General features: G+C 42.2%; 1 protein-coding gene across 7 annotated transcripts in view; it reads right to left on the reverse strand.

Annotated features, from left to right (window-relative positions):
* The window catches only part of CTNND2 (catenin delta 2), a 681093-nt gene that overhangs the window by 289911 nt on the left and 367090 nt on the right, over nt 1–24092 (reverse strand). For 6 of the 7 annotated variants that reach the window (XM_056332605.1, XM_056332606.1, XM_056332603.1 and 3 more), the window contains 2 exons: nt 10438–10610; nt 1227–1794 (listed from right to left, as the gene is read on the reverse strand). In XM_056332605.1, coding sequence (XP_056188580.1) covers nt 1227–1794; nt 10438–10610 — 741 coding nt within the window. The remainder of the gene's footprint in view (nt 1–1226; nt 1795–10437; nt 10611–24092) is intronic. The other variant, XM_056332610.1, reaches the window with a different exon arrangement.

The following is a 24092-nucleotide window of genomic DNA, read 5'->3' on the forward strand; positions in this document are numbered from 1 at the left end:
AGTGAATATTTGACAATAGGATTGATACGTGTCCCTTGATCTCAATTTTAGCATCATTTAGTGATACCATCTCTTTATACATTCTGAACTTCAATAACAGTGTTACATAAACTAAAAAGGTTTTCAAATTCCCACCCTTTAAATAGGGGAAAAAAACCCAAACCATCAAAGAGTTCTTACGAGGAGATAAAACTAGTACTGTATTTTTTTTATCAGTGAATTTAATCTGTATGTTTAGACACACTGGAATTATATAGGATGCCAAGAACTGATGGAGTAGAGGGGGAGGGGAGATGGGTGAGAGGAGAAAGGGGGATGAGGAGAGGTTTTAGCTCCAGTAAGAAACTTGTGTACCTGCCTGATAAACACAGCCAAACCTCTTTATGTATCCTATTTATCTTCAAATCTATTTATGTCACACAAGAGAACATATGAGCATAGCAGCTGTTACTATAGCAATGAAACTGGAAATTTTGAGAACACTAAAACCCACCCCTGAAGGATCCTCAGTTTAGCAGAGAGATGGTTTAGAGAACAGTGCACCCGTATCTCACTTCTAGGATCTGTTCAAAGTCTTCGGTTACAGAGGCATTAAATCAGCTGGAACAGCCGATTCCCCGAAGAGCACTCGGAGCCAAATAACCGCTACCTATTACTCGGCACAACTTGGTACACCGGGAGTTGCTGCTAAGTAACCTCAAACTTGTCAAATACCCCAGGAAGCGCCTGTAAATCCGGGGGAAAGCGATTCTCTGCAAAAAGCTCACAGTTTCTGATCGCGGCAGAGAAGGCATTCACCATAGTAACATACTCCCCCCCACCTCCCCGATCCGTGGGTAAGAGCAGGGAGCTCTGCGCCCAGCGCTGCCAGCCCCGCACCCTCCCGACACGGCGCGCACCTGCCCGGCACCGGGAGAAGTAACGCACTTTGCTGAAGAAGCAGGCGGGCGGCCCGCCGCTCCCACTCACCGGAACGGCAACCACGATCCCCCCAAACCGGCTCGGTCAAACGCCCCCCGCTCCTTCCCCTTGCCGGCCCGCAGCCCCGTCGCCCGGTCCCGGGAGGCGCGGCGGCTGGCGGGGCGCTGCCGCCCGGGGCCGGCGGGGCCGCGTTGCCCCTCCCTCGCCCCCCGCCACCTGTCCCCCTCCGCGGCCGCGGCGGCACCGCGCGTCCCCCCCCCCCTCCCCGCTGCCGCGGACCCTGGGCGCTGCCGACCGCGATTTACCTGCGAGGGAGCCGGGTCTCTGCAGGGTGGCGGTGGCGTACAGCTCCTGGGAGTGCTTGCTGTACTGATCGGCAGCGTGAACCAGCCGCTTGGTAGGCGACAGGGTGGCGTAAGTGCCGATGGTGGAGCTTAACTGGTGGATAGGAGAGGAGGAAATGTTAGACTGGACGGTGGGCGGGGAGGTCACTCGGATGGGGGACGGCGACAGTCCCGCCGAGGAGACGACGATGTTGATGGGCGAGCTGGTGCTGTAGGACTTGGCCAGGCGGCTGGGGGACTGCTTCGGGGAGGAGAGGCGCTGCGCGGTGGCGTAGGCGGCGCCCTCGGCGGCGGAGCCGGCCCGCGGCAGCTTGGTGGGGGAGCCGCCGGGCTGGGCGGGCAGCGGGGAGCTCACCCGCTGCGCCGGCAGCGTGGAGCTGGCGTAGTAGAGCGCGGCGGCGTGCTGGGGCTCGGGCAGGTGGAAGGCGCTGCCGTGGCTGGGCGCGAAGGGCTCCCGCGGCTGCGGGGCGGCGGGCGGCGGCGGCGGCTCCGGGCCGCCCGGGTGGGCGCCGCGGCCCCCCGGGCCCTGCTGCGGGAAGGAAAGGCAGAGGCGTCAGCGGGGGGGGGGGGGGGGGGCGGCGGCGGGGGTCGTCCGGCTCCCCCGGGCTGCTCGGGGCGGGGCGAGGGGGCTCGCTCGCCGCCCCCCCCCCCCAGCCGCACGCAGCCCCCTGTTTGACCTTAAACCAGGCCGGCACCCAGCGCCCGGGGGATTAAGGGACGCGTTAATCTGCTAAAGCATTTCCAGCCTTTGAGGGAAAACCGGCCGCCGGCTGCGGCCGAGCGGCGTCTGAACTCCTCCGCACGGCTGCGGCGGGCACACGCCGCCCCGGGGTCTCTGGCTCCGAAATGCGTTGGCGTACCTGCCCTTAACCAGGCGTAGGGCAGCCCGAGTTCGAGTAACTGGGTAAATACGCCTTCCCCCCGCCCGCGCCCGCACTGTCGTCCCGCGTACATCAGAAAGGAGCAGCTGAGGCCACCGGGAAGGGCTCCAGTCGGGGCTCGTCGCCCACAGAGGAGCAGCCCGGTGCCCGTACGAGGAGCGGCACCGCGCAGGACACCCCCCCACCCCCCCGGCGGCAGAACCGCGGCGCTCGCCTCAGCGCCGGCCGGGCCCGGGGCAGCCTCGCGCGGGTCGTGTCCCGCCGCCGGCAGGGCGGGCGGCCGCCTCGCGCCTCCGTAGGCGTTGCGAAGGGGCGGGAGGGCGCGGCGGGAGCTGCCGGCGCGGGGCTCCCCTGGGGCTCGGTGATTGCGGGACTGGGCCGGGGGCGGCCGACGCTCCTCGGCAGGTGCTGCCTGTTGGAGACTCCAGCGACGTGCCCGAGCCGCTTCTGGGGCAGCGGAGCGTGGAGCTCGCCCTGGGGCGCGGGCTGCCTCCCCGTTTTACCGAGGATCCCGGGCTCAGGAGATCTCGGTGAATCTGGTGATAACTGAATCCTCCGACACCTGCGCCCCGCGGTGAGCGAGAGCCCGGCGCGCCGCTGGAAGACGCGCTATCCTTTCGGATACGTTATATTATTTTTTTTTCCTGGTTATGCAGGAGATTTATTTGAAACCTGAGGGAGCGCTCCGGCTCCCGGGAGCTGGCGGTGCAGCTTGGTCCGTCTGACCAGTGCTTCGCCGAAATACACACACACACCCCTCAGCCACTGATTTCCTTAGCAAGAAAAGCCTTTAAAATGCGAATAATGAGTTTTGTGACCCGATTCAAAGCGGTGTGCTGAGTGCCAACAGCGGCGTTGTTTCACATTTAAATAGCGACGTGGGTTTTTAGTAGCCTCCTACATGAAAAAAAGAAGTAAACAAAAAGCACCATGTTCCCGGTGTGAAACGATTTACTTTCACTAGGATACCCAATAAAGGATTTGGTTGGGAACAAGATAAAACAACTAATCAGAGCAAAGAATAAATGAGGTTCAAAATGCATGAAATACACTTCTTCCTATGTTGGCCCATAGCAATTTTTCTGTCCTTTTTTTTTTTTTTTTTACTTTTTGAGCTCTGCCCCTCAAATGCTTTGCATCTGAGGGAAGAATATGTGTTTTTCTAGGCATGGACAAGATGCAAGGCTCTGAAAGAGCTGCTCCTGGTGCTTTGCTCCCAGTTAGTAGCATGGAAGCTACCAGCACTCCCAGCATTCAGGTGTCTCCAGGGAGCACTGCCCGACCCAACCCTCTGTGGCTTCGGGAGGTTTTGTGCCTGAAGAGCAATGGCCTTATAGGTAAATGTAATGTAAACTGTTCCCTCCAGCTATTCTGCATGCTAGGTTCTGGGTGGACAAGAGGATAAGAGCTGTAAGTAGCTAGCTTGGTGTTGAGTTGGACTGTCCTGATAGCGACTGTGAGTTACAAACACCACGGCATCAAGTACAAGCCTTGAAATTTTCACAAACAGCCAAAATGTTCAAGGTCCTCATCTGAAAGACTCCTAACAAAAACCAGGAAGGCAAACTCTGGGAACATCAATGAACTTTTCAAAGCTACTTTCATGCTGAGCTACTTACCGTCTCTGCTTTAAACTGGAAAGAAGGGCTAATCTGCAACTGACTGTCCAATAATGCGTTTGAAGGGAGTAGAGTTTTCATTTTTCCAGGTTTAAACTGTATGGTAACACTTATAAAAGAAAAACAGGCTGGCAAGATTTAAGACAACATGGACAGAGCAAGTTTTGCCCAGCTATGTCATCAATTGATATTTGTTAATAAATTTTTCTTTTTGGACTGTCAAGTGGCATAATAGCATACTTTGTAATATTCAACATTGTTCCAAAATAGTCTTCTGTAATGTTACCAGTGTCTTCAGCAACACACTGCTAATGCACTGGTAACTTAGGCAGTTTGTCATTAATCATAAGGGTTTTAGGCAAGCACTGTCTTCATGTATACAAAATTTCGTTTTCTCATCTATTTCTACACTGGTTTATGTGTCAAGGATTTAGAGTAATTACTTTTAAGTAAACCAGTATTATCCCATATTCCTAATAAATCTCTATAAAGCTACAGGCATTCTGCAAGTACTAATTAAAAAAACAAGTAAGTCCCACTTCACAATTGGCTGTTATAGGGAAGAAGGTGTAGTGGTGGGACACAAGAATTAAATAATTAATAATGCAGCATACAGCACTTCTTAAAAAGCTAAGCATTTGCTCTGTGTGAAGGAGAGAACTTTTGGATGAACAGATTGCAATGAAAACATTAGCATGCCATATTTTCTAGGATGTGACTAATCTCAGACCTGTCTTAAATTTACTGTGAGGTTCTTAAGGTTTTTCAAAGAGCCAAGTATGCAATCACATTCTCCACTTAAGCTTTCAGAGGCAAAATGCATTTTAGTTTCCCCCTCTGTTTCTCCTGTCTGTTGTTTAAGAGAACCATACAGACATGTCACTGTTCATCCTCCAATGTGATGTTATACTTCACACGGAAGAATGAAATACAACGGTATTTCCCCCTTATTTTATCATTTATCCATTATTGTTGTCAACCTGATAGTGAAACTGTGTTTAAACTAATAAATTGAGATCAAATTTTCTTCCCAGTTGTTATATCCTTCTGTATCTATCGATTTCGTAGTTGTGAATAAAAGCTACAACCCTATAAATACCTGTTCTAAGACTAAGAGATTTAATTTTTTGGTATCCCAAAGAAAAGAAGACTGATTTGCTTATTTGGATTCAATAAATCAGTTCTGTTATATATCCTGTTTAACAGCAGAAATGTGTGAAAAAAACACGAGAACATTAATATAGTTATGAAAATACTTTTTTCTCATTTAATCTTTAATTCCTTACTGTATAGACAAAATGAGATCTGCACAATCTGCAGAGCTCTATACAGAAAATTACTGAGGGTGTCCAGTTAGGTTATGGTAGACTATAGAACAATGTAACTGTTGCTTGCTTGCTATAATTCATGCATTTAATGCACTACATTTCAGGACATCAGCATTTTTGGGGTGTTTTGTTTTGGTTTGTTTGTTGGTTGTTTTTTTTTTTAATAATTCCATTTGAAAATTTAAATCAGAACTTTAACCGAAAAAGATTAAATATAAGACTGCAATACAAGATTTCTTTTTTATGAAGTGGAATTGTGAGGGGCAAATAACTATTGAATTATTTATTCTGCCAGATGTTTTTCATGGATAAGGAATTATAAAATCCTTGATGGCTAGAGAGCTTAAGCAAAACTTTGGGGTCAGCTGCTAATTACTGAAACATCAGCACACTGATTATTGGAGATCGCTCCAAGAGGGAAAAAACTCTGAGTAAGACCAGCAAAACCAGAATAGAAAACGCCTCAGAGAACAACAAGATGACCATTGTGAATATATTAGCAGGTGCAGTAGATCTATTTGACATATCTAAAATCCCTTCAAACTATTTTCTTTTTAGGAATGCCAAAACGTAACAGCAAAACCTGGTACGTTCTGTACATCTATGCTTCATAATTCACAGGTGCTAAGGAACTGACCTGTCAGTGCAACTGCCTGAGCCTTAGAAACAGAACTAAGAACAGAAAAAGCTTCATAGTAATTTCCTGGGAATGAGATAATCATAGAATTTCCAGGAAATGGTGGAAAATTTGGATCATGATACCAGTTACCCTTAAGAAATGACAACTTCCCCTCAAGAACCTGTCTACTCCTCTGACAGCTAATAGAAAAACTGAAAAGTCGTGATAAATTTGAGTAAATCTGCATGCCCATCTTAGGTCTGGATGAACTTGTATTCACAAGCGTTTTTAGTTTAGCATTAAATGCCAGCACCAGTTTTCCGTACATTTTGCTCTCTGGAACTTTCAGGGATCACTTGGCCCTTGAATTCTGAAACAGGGTCTCTGATGAGTATGATGCAGTACACTGTTGCCTGTAAGAAGACCCTTTCTCTTGATTCGAGTGAGGATTTTCCAATTGGATGCTGAAGTGGTGCAGAAGCCATCCCTCCAGGCTGCTTTGGCTTCTTGCATATTGGTGAGTGTTAGGCAGCAGACTTGATCATCCTTACTAGGGTTTTTAAGAGACATGGGTGGTTAGGCAGCAGACTTGATCATCCTTGGCAGAGTTCTAGAGAGACACAGGTGGCCTTTTAAGGGTCCAGCTCTGTTTCACAATCTCAGTGATGCTCTGTGCTCTTTCAGTGACTGCAAGACTCGCCAGCCAATTGAGAGCTATTTTTTTTCTGTCAGCTCAAAAGACCATACGGCTTCACTCAAAGTATGACTCTGCTCTGGTTCTGATGCCTCTATCAATACTCTTCTACAGAGGGCAGAAGAGCATATGGAAAATGCTTAACAGTCTCCAGCCTTCAGGATGCAGACTTCAGTCCTTGGGGAGCACCTGTGGGTGGGTCTTTCTTCTGCAGGACTGCTTTGCTGTCATTTTTAAGTTCCTGACCTAACTAGGAAGATGCTGCCCTATGCTCAAATGCAATTATATAACAGATGCCAGACTATACGACTGGATCCCTCAAATGTGGCTTATTCCATCTCTTTCTCCTGATTTTATCACAAAGGTAATGGCTATACTGTGTTTGCAAAATCCAGCTCAATGCTATTAGGAAAACTTGTCAGCATACCTGACCCTAATCTAAATGGTCATATGTATAGATGAAGGTAGGTACCACCATCATAGTCTACATGTATGCACAGAATTGTGAGAGATCCTTTCACAGTGTTCAGAGATGGTCAGTCTCTGATTTTAAAGCAGCAATGAAAGCTGCAATCATTACCTATTGTAGCATCAAACCAGCATTATGCAGATCAGTTCCTCACTACCGTAGGTGTTATACTAGTGAATTGTTCTCTGTGAGTATCTTTGTAAAAGTAACGTGTCTTAAGATTTCATCTGCTTCCTTTAATGACAGAAAGATTCTCATGTTCATATTTGGAATCCAGTTTTAAAAACATCATCATTGGCCATGTCCTACCAGAAGTGAGGTAGGTTAGCCTATCACCCTTGTGGCACAGGTGACTGATGGTGAGAGGAGCCATGAGTTTAACTGAAAATGCCAGTATACAGTTTTTGCTTGACAACTGAATACTTTCTGGTACTCATTTGCTAATGTTCTAAATAGGGCTAGTGAGGTGTGGTGGTCTGATGAACGACAAACTCATGACTTGTTTATAGGAAAAAGGAGACAAGTTAGAAAATTAACTGTTAAAGGATTTTTAAAGACTTTTAAAAATTATTATTACCTTTATTTTCCATCTGCTTTTTATTTTTAAGGGTTTTCAAATTCTCTGCCAGCTTGTTCAGTCCAGAAACTTCAGGAGCATAGGGTAATACACAGCAGGGGTTTACCGCTGTTGCTACCTCAGCCTCTGAAAAGACTGCAGCATCACCAGAAGCTATAAAAGTCCTCATACAGAAATGTAAACTACTTTCACTTCCTTTCCGCTCCCCTTGCAAATAATTGACAGTACATGTGGAAACCACTATTAGTAGTACATGCTATGCATCTTATTCTTATGATAGCTACAATGTAAGCTGACCATTCTCAAGGTGACAGTAAACCAAATCAATCATTGTCAAAATAGAAGATTCACTTCTGAGCAACTATCTACAAAATCTGCTACTTTTTGTAGTAAGAGCCACTACTGACTCTTCACAACTAACCTTAATCAATTAATACAGGATATATCAGGATCTGGACACCAAGAAGCTGTTTTCAGTGAGGAAACAGAGTAATTCCCAGAGGAGCAGTTGTTACGAAGAAATCCTATTCCAGTAGCATTTAGAAGATAAAAGTTTCATGTTCTCAAGTACTCAAAGCAGTGGAAAAACTCTATGATCTATAATGAAGCCCTCCAAACTGACAAAAATGTTAGATTGCACTTCGCAGCACTATACAGGAAGCCCCAAGACTAATTAGTTTCTCTTTTTTATACAATTGCTTTTTCAGAAATTGCTCTTGCTGCCACAGCTGGCCTTGGGACTATTTACATGTTTTTTCCACCCATTTGGGCTATCATTCATGTTCAGAGACAGCTATATTCCTTGCACAGAAATACCAAAGAAAATTATCACAATCTGAGCATTTTTGACTCCTGAGGCTTATTTTAATTATAATAGGGATTGCAAAACAATTCTGAAGATTGACTTTTTTCTCCTTAATTGTGGGCTCAGCAATGGTCATATTCCAAACTTTTTAATTTTAAGTTTTGACTCTTCCTCTTCTTGCTTACCTCTTTTAAAACCTCCTTTATATGCATTTTATGGTATCAATTCATAGTTTACATGGTAATTTGTTAATATTTTCAAGATGTATTTTAATTGAACTGAAGCTGTCAAGCATCCTTTGCAGGATGGTGGTGTGAAAAATTATTATGTTCAATGAGTTCTTTCCTGCAGGAACATCTACCATACAATCTGGAGGCACATAGGAAGAAAACCTATCTTCTGCCCTCTCATACCAAGAGAAAAAAAAAAGGAGAGGAAAGGTTGGCTTACTAACTTACTAGTTACCTTTCTGAAGGTAACCAGTTCTCTGCAGTAGATGGGTAGATGGTTCATGAGAGCTCTTCAGATCTAAGCAATGGCTTTTCAGTGTGATCTCAATGAAAGAAATCTAATCATTATTTTTCCCCTTTCCATAAATTCATCATTTTCTGTCAATGAGTATGAAAAAAATTATATTGAATATCACTACATCTAATCCCTAGACAATTGCACACTTTCCCTTCCTGACTTTTTTTGTTGTTGTTCTTTCTCCTTCACCTCTCATTTCTTCTTTGTTTTTGTTTCTGTTGCTGTCATAACCTGTTCCTTTTCTTCCATCATATCACTTTTTCTAGCCTCCTTGAAGAATGCATCACACCCTTTCAGGCTAACACTGAGGGTATGATGCTCTTCACAAAGCGCAAATCTGCCCAGGCTTCAACTGCCTATTATAGCCTCCTTTTTCTTTCTAGAAATCTGGAACCCTGCTCTCCTGCTTGCTTCAATCCCAAAGAACATCAGGGAAGTCCTCTTTGGTAAACACAGAAAAACCCTGAGGACTTACCTCTATGCAGGCTCATTTTAAAGCCTTTATAGAAGAAAAACTGATACCTATCCAATTTTAAATGAAATTTAACTGTGCTTTATTTCATTTTTCTGTCTTAGAGGATAGGGAGCTTTTCTGAGCAACCTGAGAGGACAGAATATTGTATGTCTCTCAGTATCCCACAGACTGTGCAATGACTATATAACACTTGAAATCTCTTAGCAATTTAAGGCTTTGAAATTTAAATACTGCTTAGTTCTACAGAATCCTGAATTACAAAGTGTCCCAGTGTCACGCTGAGATGGACTGCTTTGCTGGGGCAGTTAACATCTAAACAGAGAAAATAACCTGAGCTGACCAACAAAACCCAGTCAAGACTTTGATTATGTACAGAAGAGTGAACTCTTCTAGAAATTTTTGTCTAAACTGAAGCTTAAACATCCCAGTGAGAGGCTTTGATGTCACACTGAAAAGGACAGAAGGTGAGAGGGTTACGTGTCAGAGCCGGGAGGAATCATTTAGACAGGAAGACGGATTTACAAAGCTTTAAAGAGCATCTGAAACAATCTTTCAAAATGTTTGAAATGTACAGGTGGCTGTCTGATAAGTTGCTTGTCTTGCAATATAGAGGGAAAAAAAGGCCAAAAATTATTCTTACACTCTTACACTTGGGATTAGGCCATGGCACCAGGCGATGCATGGTATCCCAAGCAGGTTTTGCATCTGGTGTCAGTCTGACTTTGGTTTTGTTTGCTGGCACTTCACTGCTTTCAGTTATACCTGATGCCAACGAAGAGAGATTCTAAACCTTAGTTACAGTTCCTAGTCAGTGCACTTACAGAAATTTTCGTCCTTAAATGCCTAAGCATGTTGTCACCAAAATATATATACAAATGAGTAGTACAACTAGCATGTAAATCTCCTTTTTATGTCACCAAAATATATATACAAGTAAGTAACTACAACTAGCATGTACATCTCCTTTTTAATCAGGATTATTTTGTTACCGTGCAAGTCAACATACTTTAGATTTACAAAAATCAAGGTGGCAGCTCCCCTCTGCTGCAGATGCACTGAACGAGACAGAGAGTAAGGCAGACATTCACGTGCGGGCAGGCACCTAACAGGTCTGTTTCCTGGGAGCCACCCCACATGATTTCAAGTGTGAGAGACCCGTGCTGCTCAGAACACGTACCTGGCTGTAGCTCTGGATGGCACCTCTGGCCTGACTGCTGCGGGCTGGGAGCTGGGCAGCCGCTGTTTCGCCCAGGGCGAGGGTCTGGTTGCTGTGGTAGCTGGCTGAGTACTGGAAGGACCCTTCAGGTTTGGAATTGAGCTGGAGTGCACTCTGCGAAAGGAGGCTGGGTCCTGTGGGGACAGGATTTGAGGGCAGTCAGAAAGTCTCAGTGAAAGAGCATACCTGTATTATCTGTAGAGTGAGCCTTGAAATTATCAGATGTATGTGCTTTCAACTTTTCACAGTTTGGCTTTCCAGTAATAAAAATCACATACATTAAATTATTTCTTTAGCACTCAGTCATCATTATTATTGTATTCAAGCTACAGACTACATTGATTTCTTTGCAAAAAATGTATGGTTTTGACTGGTGAAGAATTTGTAAGCCTAAACAAAGCCAACCATACTATTTGATAAAATCTTGGTTTTCAGCTCAGAATACTTGATGAGTTTTCTTTTCTAAGGATAAGCCTTGTTTATTTCGCTTAATTATATCCAGTTGTTCTGCATGGTAAATGCTAACTTGTCCCTCCCTGGGCCCCCAGCACATTAGCTCTATTGATTACTGCCACTTTGTCCTGTACACACCATGATGTAATACTTCAGTGCGTGTAGGGATGGATGCCAGCCCTTAAAATATTAATAGCTTCTCTCATCATGTAGGACTCACCCTGAACTCAGTGAATCTTGGATGCCTGTTTTGTCAGCTGATCTTATCTTCCCCATCCCAGCACTCACCGTCAGGAAAGCAAAATGTGGGCAGCGAGCTTAAATTGGGGCTGGCAGACTGAAGTGCATATCAAGAGCATGAACAGTGACACTTTCCACAGTTACGAAGTTGTTCTTTGAAACCAAAACATGTTATAATATTAATTAGGTTCATGTACAAGTGATTTAGCTTATCATGTGTCCATAGCAAATTCCCCAATTTTTGACACAAGAGTAATTATCAGACAGGGACAGGCTCTTCCTACACTACATTGTCATGTGGTTTAGACATGACCTCCCATAACCACTTTTAATGGTGAACTCATTCTATCTCCACACACAAAGAGCTACATTAAAGAATGCCCACCTAATCCTTCCCTATGCCTTCATCAATTTTAGTCTCTTTTAATTTTCAGTAAACTAGCTTACTCTTCCATGGCGTCTGGGCCCAGCAAGCAAAATACAAGACTAGAGGGTTATGCTTTGGCCATTGAATGAATTACAAAGAAGTCTACCTTCAACCCAACAGCTATTATCTACAGCATATTCAGGAGCTTCATGGGGATGATAGGTTCCTCTTCTGGTTAGCACTAACAAGCTCATGAAAGCATAGAAGGTGACACAAGCCTTATGTGACGTGAAATGACTGCGTTGATTTTGCTCCCACAGAGCATGTGAAAAGTTCAGTTTTAAAAAGACTCACAATAGCAAAACTCCAATTTATTTCTTCAGAATAACTCCCAGTACATTCCTGATACAAAGGCCAAATGTTATGACCTTTAAGTCTTTGCTACGAGGATGTATAGCTGCTCCAAAAAAATTTCCACTTGAAAATGTGCAAACAACCCCACCTCCATATTAACATGGAGAATATTTTTTCCCCTAGCCTGTTTCTCAGAAATGGTAGAATCTTTATAACTGGTATTTTCCAAAAAACAACCTGAACTGTTCATATTACAAACAAACTTTGTAGGCTGTTGTCGTGGCTTAACCCTGGCCAGCTACTAAGCCCCATGCAGCCGCTCGCTCACTCCCCCCACAGCGGGATGGGGGAGAGGATTGGAAAAGTAAAAGTTAGAAAACTCATGGGTTGGGATAAAGACAGTTTAATAGGTAAAGCAAAAGCTGCACACGCAAGCAAAGCAAAGCAAGGAATTCATTCCCCACTTCCCATGGGCAGGCAGGTGTTCGGCCATCCCCAGGACAGCAGGGCTCCAGCACATGTAACGGTTACTCAGGAAGACGGCCATATGCCATATGCCGAATGTCACCTCCCTTCCTTCTTCTTCCCCCAGCTTATACATACTCAGCATGACATCGCATGGTATGGAATATCCCTTTGGATAGCTGGGGTCACCTGTCCCGGCTGTGTCCCCTCCCCATATCCCGTTCCCCTCCAGCCCTCTCGCTGGCAGGGCCCGAGGAACTGAAAAGTCCTTGATTTAGTATAAACATCACCCAGCAACAACCAAAACCATCAGTGTGCTACCAAGGCTGTTCTCACACCAAATCTAAACCACAGCACTGCACCAGCTAAGAAGAAAAAAATTAACTGTATCCCAGCTGAAACCAGGACGGCTATGTAAAGTGGAAGTGTTTGCATCTAAATGCAGACTGGAATTATGACACTATTTTACATATCAACACAATATATACTGCAAAGTCAATTGCATTCATCAGAATATTCCAGGTATAGGACAAATCTAGAAAGTAATTTCTGGTCCCTGCATTTTCCGTACAAGTACAGAAGGAAGCAGGGCTCTAGGTATGCTGTGAGGTTATTAAAAACCTATCACATGCATAGGACAGCTGAACTTAATCCTGCATGGGTGCTTGTCTTAAATCCAACATTTGGTAGCTTTTCGTTCCCTGACTGAAAATAGGGTTTACTAAGCATTTTCCCATTTCAGTGCTTTTTTTTGCAAATTTTGTTCTTTAATGAAAGAAATATTTTCACAGGTTTTTTTTTTTTTTTTTAAAGAGCATGAAGAATATACAGGCTTAGTTTTAAAATATATCTGTAGACTTTATTTAATATTTTGGATTTTTAATTTTCACTGAAAATTTGCCTGTGATCAAGTGACATGATTAAGTTCAGAAAAATCACAAAAGCATAACTTTCCCAGGAGGGGCAAAAGTTGCAGCAAGAAAGCAATTTTTGTGCATGAAGGTGTTTGTACTCATTCTGAAAGTAATTATGCCGTGACATTTCTAAAGCTTAAATAATGATTAAACTATCACATGCTAGTAACTCAATATGTTTCAATTTTCATTGCATCTGGCTTTCAAGTGTTCCTTTCATATTACTATGGCTCACTAGGGGATTTACATAGCCAGCTATAATCACATACATGGGTTCTCTGCACCATTTAGCCTAAACACTTCCATGCACTTTAAGAAACTTATCCAAACCATTAAAAAAAAAAAAAAAAAAAAAAAAAGAGTAGAAAGTTTGGAGCACATGGTTTTAAATTTATTAACTATTGTATAGCAGTTTTTATTTTGTACCTTAACAAGTAGTAACGATCAATTAAAACATATACATTTCAATAAAGTAATTACACCGTCATTTGAGAGAGACGGCCAGATATTTAAATTTTAAATAATCCCACATTTCTCAAGCAAACCTAGAATGCAGTTGTGGCTGCTTGCCTGTAAATAGTAACTCCGTCTAAACCAAGCATACAAATGCCATGAAACATTTGAGATCAATCAGCATGATCTTGAAAAAACTCAAGTTTGTTTTTCAGGATTTAGGGACTACAAGCAGTCCCATCTTGTTTGATATGGAAAAGATGGATCACTTTTCTCATTAACATTTTTGAGATTTCAATGTGAAGGCAAAATCAAACCTTCTGAAGACCCCTCAGCTCACCCAGAAGAGAACAAAGTGGTTTGTTTATGTACTTCTATATGCTGATAGCTCTTGACAACAAACTACTTGTTTTTCCTGGCAAAAATTTAAACTCTGCTGTGTTGGTATAAGAAAATGGTTGTGCAAATATTTTTCATTTGTTTTCAGAGAATTTAAGGCAGCTAGAAACTCTGTTTTCAGTTAGGCACTGCAAATCACTAGCTGACTGCTAGAACAATTCAGTCTTATTTGTTCCCTTAATGCTACATAATTAACTACCAATCTCCAATTTAAAATAAGCTTAAGAACAAACACTACCAGCTTCACAAGGGTTAATTTAGCAGATCCCAAGGATCTGTAGTATTGCTTTAAAAATTCATACTAAATTTTACTTCTCTTTGGGGCTATGGGGAAGATATAACTACCTGTTTTCCCCTATGTTTTTTCATCATCACATAAAAAAAATAACACCTATTTTCTTTGTGAAAGAATGTTAGTGTTGGAATATTCATACTGGATAGTACCAAATTTTCACTGCTTCAGTCAGTGCCACTTTCTTCCTATATTAAAATACTAGCAGATATTTGTGCAAATTCAGGAAGCTAAGTCAGAGCCATCAGACTGCAAGAGATGCCACAGTGGACTAACTTCAAAAGATGGAGCAAGGTATTGTACTTAACTCTTCCATTTGTCTCCAGTTTGGACTGCAGACAATACCTTCCTCTTCCTCTCAACCCCAGGCTGGTGAAAGTCTCCCTGTCTTCCTCCCCCTGGCTGCTGTAACCTGGCTCAGTAAGGAGCTCAGGGTGTGCTTCTTGCTTGGGGGACAGCCATGGTGCGCTTAGGCTGGGGAAAGCTGCTGGAACATGGAGAAGATCAGGCAAGAAGAGAATGAAGAACATGCTTACATCAGGGAGCCACCCCACAACGAAACCTCAGAGGTGATGGGAGAGCACAGGACTTTCCTGGGAACCAGAGAATGGAAACAGGTGTTCCCTTTATGGTTTGCCATGCCTGCCAGCACCTGTGTCTGCAGAGACAAAAGCAGTCACCTGTTCAGACAGTATGGGGAGGGGGCAGGCTGTGAAGCTCTTTTAATTAATTACCCACCCCTCTTACTGGCAGTTACATTGACTACTATATGGCTACTATTTTTGTTTCAAAAACCTAATAGTTTAAGTTATCTGGAGCACCTGAGGGTACCTGGCACACTTACTTCAAGCAAAGCAGGGAAGACAAGCAGATGCAGTGCAGGACTTGGCCCTGCTCTGAGTCCTACCACTGGAGAGAGCAGCACTGAAGCCCGCACTTGCTACCTTCCTGGCATGTTGCATTCAACAAAATAAGCATAGCCTGGTGTTACACAGAACAGGCAGATCCATGGCATTTACTATAGTATGGCAAAAAACGTGAACCAGTGAGTTATAGGATCCATCACAAGCCATAGAAGGACAGCTTCCACAGTATCTCTCTGCTTCTGTCAAGAGGGGGGTCAGGGAAGTTGGAGGCTTGGAAGCAAACCCCAGGAGAAGCTGGGTGCTCAGCAGGCTGCTGTGATCCACAGACCCAGGTGCTATGATGCCCAAATTAAGCAGAGACAACATTACATTTAAAAATCGGGGGGGGGGGGGGGGAGAAAAAAAAAAAAAAGAAAAAGACTGATGTGCATCAGCACAGTACTGAATTTTGACTCAATGAATACTCATTAATACTGACTGGAGCTTCAGTAAAAGATGACCAAAAATAGGCATCATCACTGACAGCAGTTGAAAAGCCAGGGGCACTTGGTTAGGAACGAGAGCTGCCAAGTTAGCATGTTTTCGTTTTCTTCCCTTCCCCCAGGGGGTAGGGCCTTGTCTAGTGACCACAAAAGTAGCAAAGCTCACCTGAATTCTATCCCATAGTGGTCATAAGCAGAAGCCTATCTCACATAAGAAACTTGGTAGGAAATTGGGCTCCAAGGAGCTTACCAGGCTCAGAAGTTAAGCAGTCTTCTAAGTGGTGAGAGGCTGGACCTTACACTGATTAGAGATGGAGGGCAAGGAAACACATCCTATTAAATGTTGTTACTTGTAATATTACTGGATCATGAATTAGATTTTTTTTTAAAAAACCAAATAAATGATATAAAGTCTGATAAGATTTAAGTACAATCAGTATTTGTGATATGTATCTTTACCTACAGGGCAGCAAGTTAAGGTAGTAGGAATCTGTGGAATGTCTCCATTACAGACTCAAGAAAACTTTGTATTTTTTCTGTCTTATACTGTCGTGCCGTTGCTGGGTCACAAAGCAAAATAACCAGATGAATGTGGGATTCTTGTAAAGGACTCACAGAAAAAAAACCTGAAGAAATTGTTCCCCATGGGGATATCAATGACAGCCTACCCCTAGCGTCCACCAGCCAAACGTCTGAAAAGTTATTCCTGTTTCCTAATCTTTAGACTGCAGTATCTCAAGGAATACTTCACAAATTGTAGCTTCACAATATGTAACAATTCAAGATGATGCTAATCAATAGTATGGTCAACCTTCAAAACAAACAAAACCAGGCTGAATTATGAAACAGGACTAATATATTACAGAATTTATCATGGAAGAAGTATTAAATAAAATATTATCTGCTAGTTGTTCAATTATAAAATAATTACCATATAATGACAATTTCCACATAATACTATATTATTACAAGATAAGGGCATGATTAATTCAGTATTCAAAATCTGTGCAATAATTACTTCTAATGGGCTAAAATAATTACACTACAAAGTGCAGAAACATATACCTAGTCAGCCCCCATGATGTGACTGCACACTTGTTACTTAGCTTTTCATATGAAGTTCCCAACAGAAATATCATGCAAGTTAAAGGAGAAGTTTGGTTTGTTTGGGTTTTTTCTCTCCTTAAGATTTAAAGTCAGTTAGTTTACCAGGGCACATTTCCTTCTCCAAGTAAGTACTAAAGTGGAGCACTACTACTGTGTTACACATTTCCATTTGGTCAGTCATGTATTGCGATGCCAGTTGTAACTGACAGAGAAAATAGACTAAAATGTTTAGGAACGAACATTTAATTGTCTCCCATACCAATTATAAACAACACTTCACTCACCTTCGATCAATTGACAGAAGTAGTAATGATAAATTGTAGAGTAAGTGTAAATAAAGTGTGTTTAATTAGTGTGATTAATCACTTCACAAATTCTTCAACCTGCTTTGCTCATTTGGGTAACAGTTGAAAGAAAGGACTAGCAAAACTAATTTAATGTCCTTTAAACATTCATTTACCGAGTTAATAGGTTGAGGTGCCTCACATCCCAGTGAGAGGAACCATCTCCAAACTGTTAGTATATGCCTAATTAAGGATTTCAAATACCAAAAAGTCATCACTTACTGTTTCTTCTGCCTCTCACGTCATTTAGTTTGAGCATGAAATATTGATTTCTACCCTATAACCTGGTATTTTCCTTAGTTCATTGAAGTGCGTGTACTCATGGTAAGCAGTTGCTAACTGCTTCTAAAACTCAGTTGTATTTGTTACCCTGTTTTGCAAAAGAAATGGATGATTAAGAGAGTGTAAAAAAAAAAAAAGGATGAGGTCAGAATATCTGCAAAGCGGTCACTCAATTTCTGAGGTTTCAACTGTATTTGGAATGCTGGGGGAATCCTGGAACTATACTGCAAGAATAATAAAACCAGGGATAGCTCTTGATGGTAACCTGCCAGTGTCCTTCCACAGTATTTGACAGTAAAGAAGAGGGAAGGATAGTTAAAAGACAAGGTAGAAGGACCTGTTCCTAGTGATGCTAAATTCTTTGGCATCTGGTACATCCTGTTTTCCAAGTTCTGCTCCCAGAATTCAGCTGCTGGGACCAGTAAAGAAGGAGTAAACTTCCCGTACAAAACAGAAGGGTAAGGAACATTTGTTTGCCTGTTTTAAGACCCTGCATTCCAGTATGGCCTATTTTTGAGGTCATCTGAAACATTCGTTGAAGAAACTCTCCTGCTGAGGTGATTTAGGGTGGTTTTGGGAAGCTGAGTAATGTAAGTGAGGGGAAGGGAAGCCCTGGAAGTACCTCGGGGTGGCATGGAGCAGCCCCCTTGGCACTGAAGTTCAGACATCTCTCCCCTCTTCCCCATTTCCTAGTCTCTGAGGAAGGTGCAAAAAGTGCAGGCAGAAGCAGTGGAGGCGGGGGGCAATTGTGGGGGGAAACACTGGGAACTAGACGAGAGACCTTTGTGGCTATCAAAAAATGATGTTTTCTTAATTACAGGCAGAAAAAGGAAAGACTAAAGAAAGGCAAAACCTAAGATCTGCAGACAAAAATAAATCCTGTCAGCTACAACTGGTCAAACAGATTCCACAGAAAAAGGACGTTCAAGCCAACTGTTAGTCAGATCTCCAACAGAAGATAACAATCAGCTACAATAGAACTAGTAACAAGCCTTGCCCCCATTCTCCCTCCAAATCCAGGACTAGTACTAGAATTGTACTAGGAAAATATTTAAAGATCTGCCTTCTAGGAGATAGTATTAAAGATACCAGTACTTTTATATTACAAGAAAAAATGCCACGGCTACAATGTAACAAAGGTATTTTGTACCCTAGGAATGAAGAATGTTGGGAAAAAAGTGGTTGTTGGGGGGAAGGAAATACTAAAAATTAAGAAATAAGTGATAATAAATTATATGCTAAATCAGAAGCAGCTCCCTTGGTATGAAAAAAACTTATCTCTTTAGATGAGAAGCAGCAATTCTTAAATGAGCACACTGAAAACAAACTTGTTCTAGAAAAAGGGAGAGTAATTTATATGCAATACCATGCTCTACCAGCATTAAGAAGGCTATGTTCTACCTAGAAATACAGAGAAGGGCTTCAGTGTTGCTATAGAACCTATTCTTAGGTACTGGAAAATAGGATTGAGTGCAATGCATTCAGAAATGTAGAATAAGTTCATTTTCATCCAAGAATTCTATAAATTATATATATCTGGAGAAAAGATGCAAAAACTAGGCTGAAACTATTATGTAAGGGAACAATACAAGGATATCCCTTCTAACTCTCTTTCTGACCTAATTATTATTGGAATGAAAGATGAAGAACACTTTATTTCAAGAGTAAGCAAACCGAGAATAGCAAATAGTTTCATTAGGTGCTGATAATATGCTTTTTACACAAAATACAAATTCTGCTGTTATTGTAAGAGATAAACAGAGGTGTTGGCTAGGATTTGAAATAATAAATCACTACTCCAAGGCATAACAAAGAAGCAGAAATGTCCACAAGAAGTTGTAGAAAAACATAAGTCCTGAAGTACATAGAAAAGAGTAAGGCCTGCATCCCAACTGGAAAGTAAATGGTTCTTTTTTGATTACTTATTTTTAATGGTCATATTGAAATCCCAGATTCAGGGCAGGGGGTATAGCACCAATGTCTAATTCAGAGACGATGTCTGACACTACCAGGTTTCCAACTACTGCATAATGCTAATGAAGTGCCTCCAAAGAAGAGGGAACCCTGTGTGATTAAACTAGGACTGCAGAGCGGCAAATGTGATCTCCTCTTAGTGTTCAGTAGAATCATGTTTCAAAACTGGCACACGCAAAATATTGCCCAGTGGTTAAAATTCGCTGACTGTGCACTTCTGAGGGACAGGAAGAAACCCAGAGAGAAATAAGCAGTTCTTCAATAGCTGAGCTTAGTAAGTAAGTATTTAATGCGGAAGGATTTCTTTAGGGATAGATAGCTTTTATGGCAAAAATTTTTAGGCAATGGATTATAAAGATAACGGGATTTCCAGTGAGTTTACATAAAAGTCTTATGGAAGTTTGTAAATGTTGCAAATATGAAATACTATCAGACTCATAGAACAAGTAATGTAGCAAAGCCTAAGAAATCCTGACGTAATCGGCTGTCTTCAGGGTTATTTACTCAGATAGTCAACGTTTTGCTTTCTGTACTGTACCACACATAGCATTAATCCAGATGTTTGTATGAAATGTAATACAGCCAGATCTTCTGTTATAAGTAATTACTTGGTAATGTTTGAGTGTAGGGAAAAAAATCTGGAGTTCCATTACTAATGAGAGAATTACTGACAATTTTAAAGAACAAGACCTAAAGACATGCACTAAGCAACAATAGGTGTATACATACTTAAGCTCTGAATAAATAAGTTGCCCTTACATTCTTTTTTATTTTATTTTTAGTAGAAAAAGCTATCCTAAATTTAGATTAAAAGCAAGGATAACCTACTACTGCAATTTTTAAATGGCCCCAAGATGAAACAACTTCTTTTGTAGAAGATTAAACATATTTTATGAAATCACTTGCTAAACTCTGCAGATATCGAAATCAGATAGTCTCTGAAAGAGGTCATTTACCATTGGCAGTAAGGTTGACATGCTTTATAGGAGCAATATATAAAAACAACGTAGGAACAAGACGGGCAGGCAGCAAGGATAACGACTAAATTACATTTCTGCACTATGGAGGACACAAAGAGGAAAAATAATATCCACTAGGGATATCGAAGAATGATCTGGAGCTCTCTTGGCAGTAAAATTTCTGCTGGCACTTGTTACACCTCCGTGAGAAGCCTCTGCCAACAAAACCTTGCCAGTGGCCTAAGGTAAACATTATGTGAATTACATGAAGAAAATAAATCACTTCTTTCCACAAATGTCACAATTTGCTAATAGTGACCATGTTACTACTGTGAACGTCTGCAGGTGATATGCAGTACTAGGAGGGGCAGAAGTCACAAAACAATTCAGCGTAACAGAAGATTGGTACCTATTAAAAGATCAGGCTATAGAACCACAGGAGAACAGTGCTCGAACTGGGCTTCTGGATGGGATTAGATAAATCTCTGAATGTGACAACAAGAAGAAACTTACACAGAGGAGAAGGCACTGCATGCAGCAACACAGACAGCAAGCCCCAACTCAGAAGGAACTGTCATGATTCCATTTGCGAAACACTGAATTTTGGCATAAATAACTGTTAATTTTTAATTTCCGTTTTCATTATCAGACTCCCATTTTGCAAAGAATAACTACATTTAAAATTAAATGCATGCTTGGATAACTGAAGAAAAAGCCAAGTATATCAAGAACATACTTTGCATGATTTAATCTTAATTTTTTGGAAGTATTTTATATGTTGGAAGACCAACTGTGAATGTCAACTGTTCCTAGTCACCCTCTGTGCCTAGCATAGCCTAAAGCTGGTATTGATAGTATTAAACTAATGTGTTCCCTTTTTATTTCTAGCAAATAAAATCAGATGGTTATAGACATCACACAAACATGACTCATATTGAAGCTGAATGCATTATCAAAAATAAAAAAAAAATCAACAAATCTCTTCTGATAGACCTAAATTAGACTGTTAAAAAAACCCAATAATATTAATGATTTTAAAAAGCACCTACTAGCTTTTGACTGTAAAGCACATAAAACTACTCACAGATATATGGATCTAATACAAAAGTTATTAGTAGATCTACTGTGCTATTATGTTGTTCTATGAACTTGACTTCTAGCACAGAACAGATTTCCTCTTCTTGTGCAAAGTGGAACTCATTTTTTTCCTGACCTTTGACAGGCTTAAATCTTGAATCTTTTCTGTCCACAAATGAAAAAGGCTATCTGGTCTCTGAGGCAAGCCAGTTCAGAACATGAACTTCTGCCACTGCCTCAGAAGTTAATTAATAAGTAAGTCAAAAAGGTCAAAATTATTACAATCTTTTTCATCTGGCAAAAACTCCCCTGCCATAAAACAGAAAGTAGACCCTTTTGTTTCTGCTTTCTCTTTCTGTGTCCACAAACGTGCACTACTCTCAGCTCTCACGTTTTACTCAGAAAATGCATTTCTCTATTTATAAAGCCAGAATGGAAAAACCTGAGGCAACTCCCTACTCTGTGTTATCACAGAAGTCACAAAAATCCTACTTCATTGAGAGCTATGTAAACTGCATGTACCACAAAGGAAATCAAAACCAAACCCATACCTGCCAAAATTTTCTGTTCCACATACATCATTTTACGCAGGCTAACAAGCCAACTACCTCTTTTTCAAGGCTGTATCTACACACTGCTTATGCTCACAAGCTGGCACCGGCAGATCCCAGAATGATGCGGCTCTTGGCTCTTCTAACTGTGCCGAGCACGCGGGTGCTGGCATGCCACTAAGGCATGAGTAGGGTGAGTGGTTTGTCAGTCTGTTGTGAGGATGTGGGTGCATTTGTTTCCTGGCCCATACTACAGACACAATATTTACTGATGTTCTTTTGCGTTGTAGGTTGGGATGCCAAAAGTCTTTCTTTGTTCTGCTCCTACAGATGCTGCCATAAGTCACTGTCATTTTCTAATGAGTTTCAGTAACTGCCTCCTGTGGTAGATGAAGGAACACCTGGTTGCCTGTGCAGGATTTGTGTTTGCCACAGCATTACAAGCTGATCACTACCTCCTTTCCACCTCTGATGCTGCTACTAATTGTTCCTGCTTTCCTGGTCTTGACTCACACCTTTCCGTTTCCCTCCCCTCCATGTATGTTTTACCTGCTGTTACTGCTCCTGTGTTAATTTGACATTCACATTTTGTACTACCAGTACTAAAGCCAGATTGTGAGGTGTTGCTTTCTTTAGGCAAGGATTTTAAGTCAGCTGCAGAGCATAAAATGACACCAGGTACCAAAGTTGGATTCATCTCAGGACAAGTAAGCTCAGAGGTATGACGTAGTATCGCGTTATCAGTATGGAATTTATATATAAAAGTACATTTCATCACATAGACATAACCAGAAATAGAGAAACTCCAAGGAACATGCTGCAGGTGATGGCACATGGAAACAAAAGATCAGCCTACAAGCTGCTGTACGGAAATGGAGGACAATTAGAAATCACATAGCTGTGATGTTGTCACTGTTACCCCTGGACTCCCAACGTGACACACCAATGAGCAATGCGGATTTGCTGGAAGTTACGTAAGCATGTAAAATGTGAGGATAGTAAGGCCACTTTTACACAGAAAACACATTCTGACTTTTTTTTTTTTTGCCTCCAAGGATGACTCATCATCTGTTTTGAGGACAAGACACTGAGGCTTTATTTCATGATGTGTGATAACAGAAAAGATAAAGGAACTGGAAAAATAGAAGATCGAGCTAAAACAAGAAGGGAAACAACAGACATAAGGATATGGTAAGACAGTAATGGGTAGTTTATGGAAAGATGGGACAGCATAAAAAGGTGAGAGAGCACAGGAAAAGAGAGGGCTAGGGAGAGATGCTAAGATGGCATGTCTCTGGCTGGAGATTCCTTCCTGAGGAGAAGAAATTGCAAGAGGCAGCCTGTGGCAGTCCAGGTCCAACAGTAGGGGCACATACTGGACCATCATGTTTTGAACATTACTTCTCCAGTGGCTTTTAGCACTTTCTCCCTGACAAGCCTGTAAATACTCCCAGACACCCTATTGATCTACAGAAGGGCCACAGAAGAGCTGAGGTGATTGAAGTCCTGCACAGGAGGGTGCCACAGCAACCCCTTTGCCACCCCTGAGGAAGCAGAAGCTGCTTCCCTGAGTTGTCGTGGTTCCTTCAGCCTTCACCAGGCCTCCTGCTTGTAAACAACCACACATGAACTTGAAGACAGGCAGCGAACCGAAGCAGAATGAGATCAGCTGGACCCGAGTCACAGTCCCTAACACTCCACTTTCAAAAAGTCATGGTGGACCATGGCTGGTGAAGCAGACACCAAAGCTTGCCAGCAATACCGGTGGTGAGAACCCATATGGTGGCTCCGCTCCTAAGTTTGACTGTTTGCAGTGGTCTCCTGCTGCCTGCATAAGGGAAGAGACTGAAAAGGGAAACTTCACTCATGTTCTTAAAGTGAGAAGACTGATACGGCAGCAACAAAGATGTGCCTGTTCTACCTGGCCTTTACCATCCTGATACCTGTGGTGAGAGCAAAGGTGATGCAGTAATGAATGACAGTGTTTGAGCTACATCTTTTCATCTGATGCTGTTCTCAGGACCTTTGAACTCTGCC

Source organism: Falco biarmicus, chromosome 3 (assembly GCF_023638135.1).
Source record: "Falco biarmicus isolate bFalBia1 chromosome 3, bFalBia1.pri, whole genome shotgun sequence".
NCBI classification, from domain to species: Eukaryota; Metazoa; Chordata; class Aves; order Falconiformes; family Falconidae; genus Falco; species Falco biarmicus.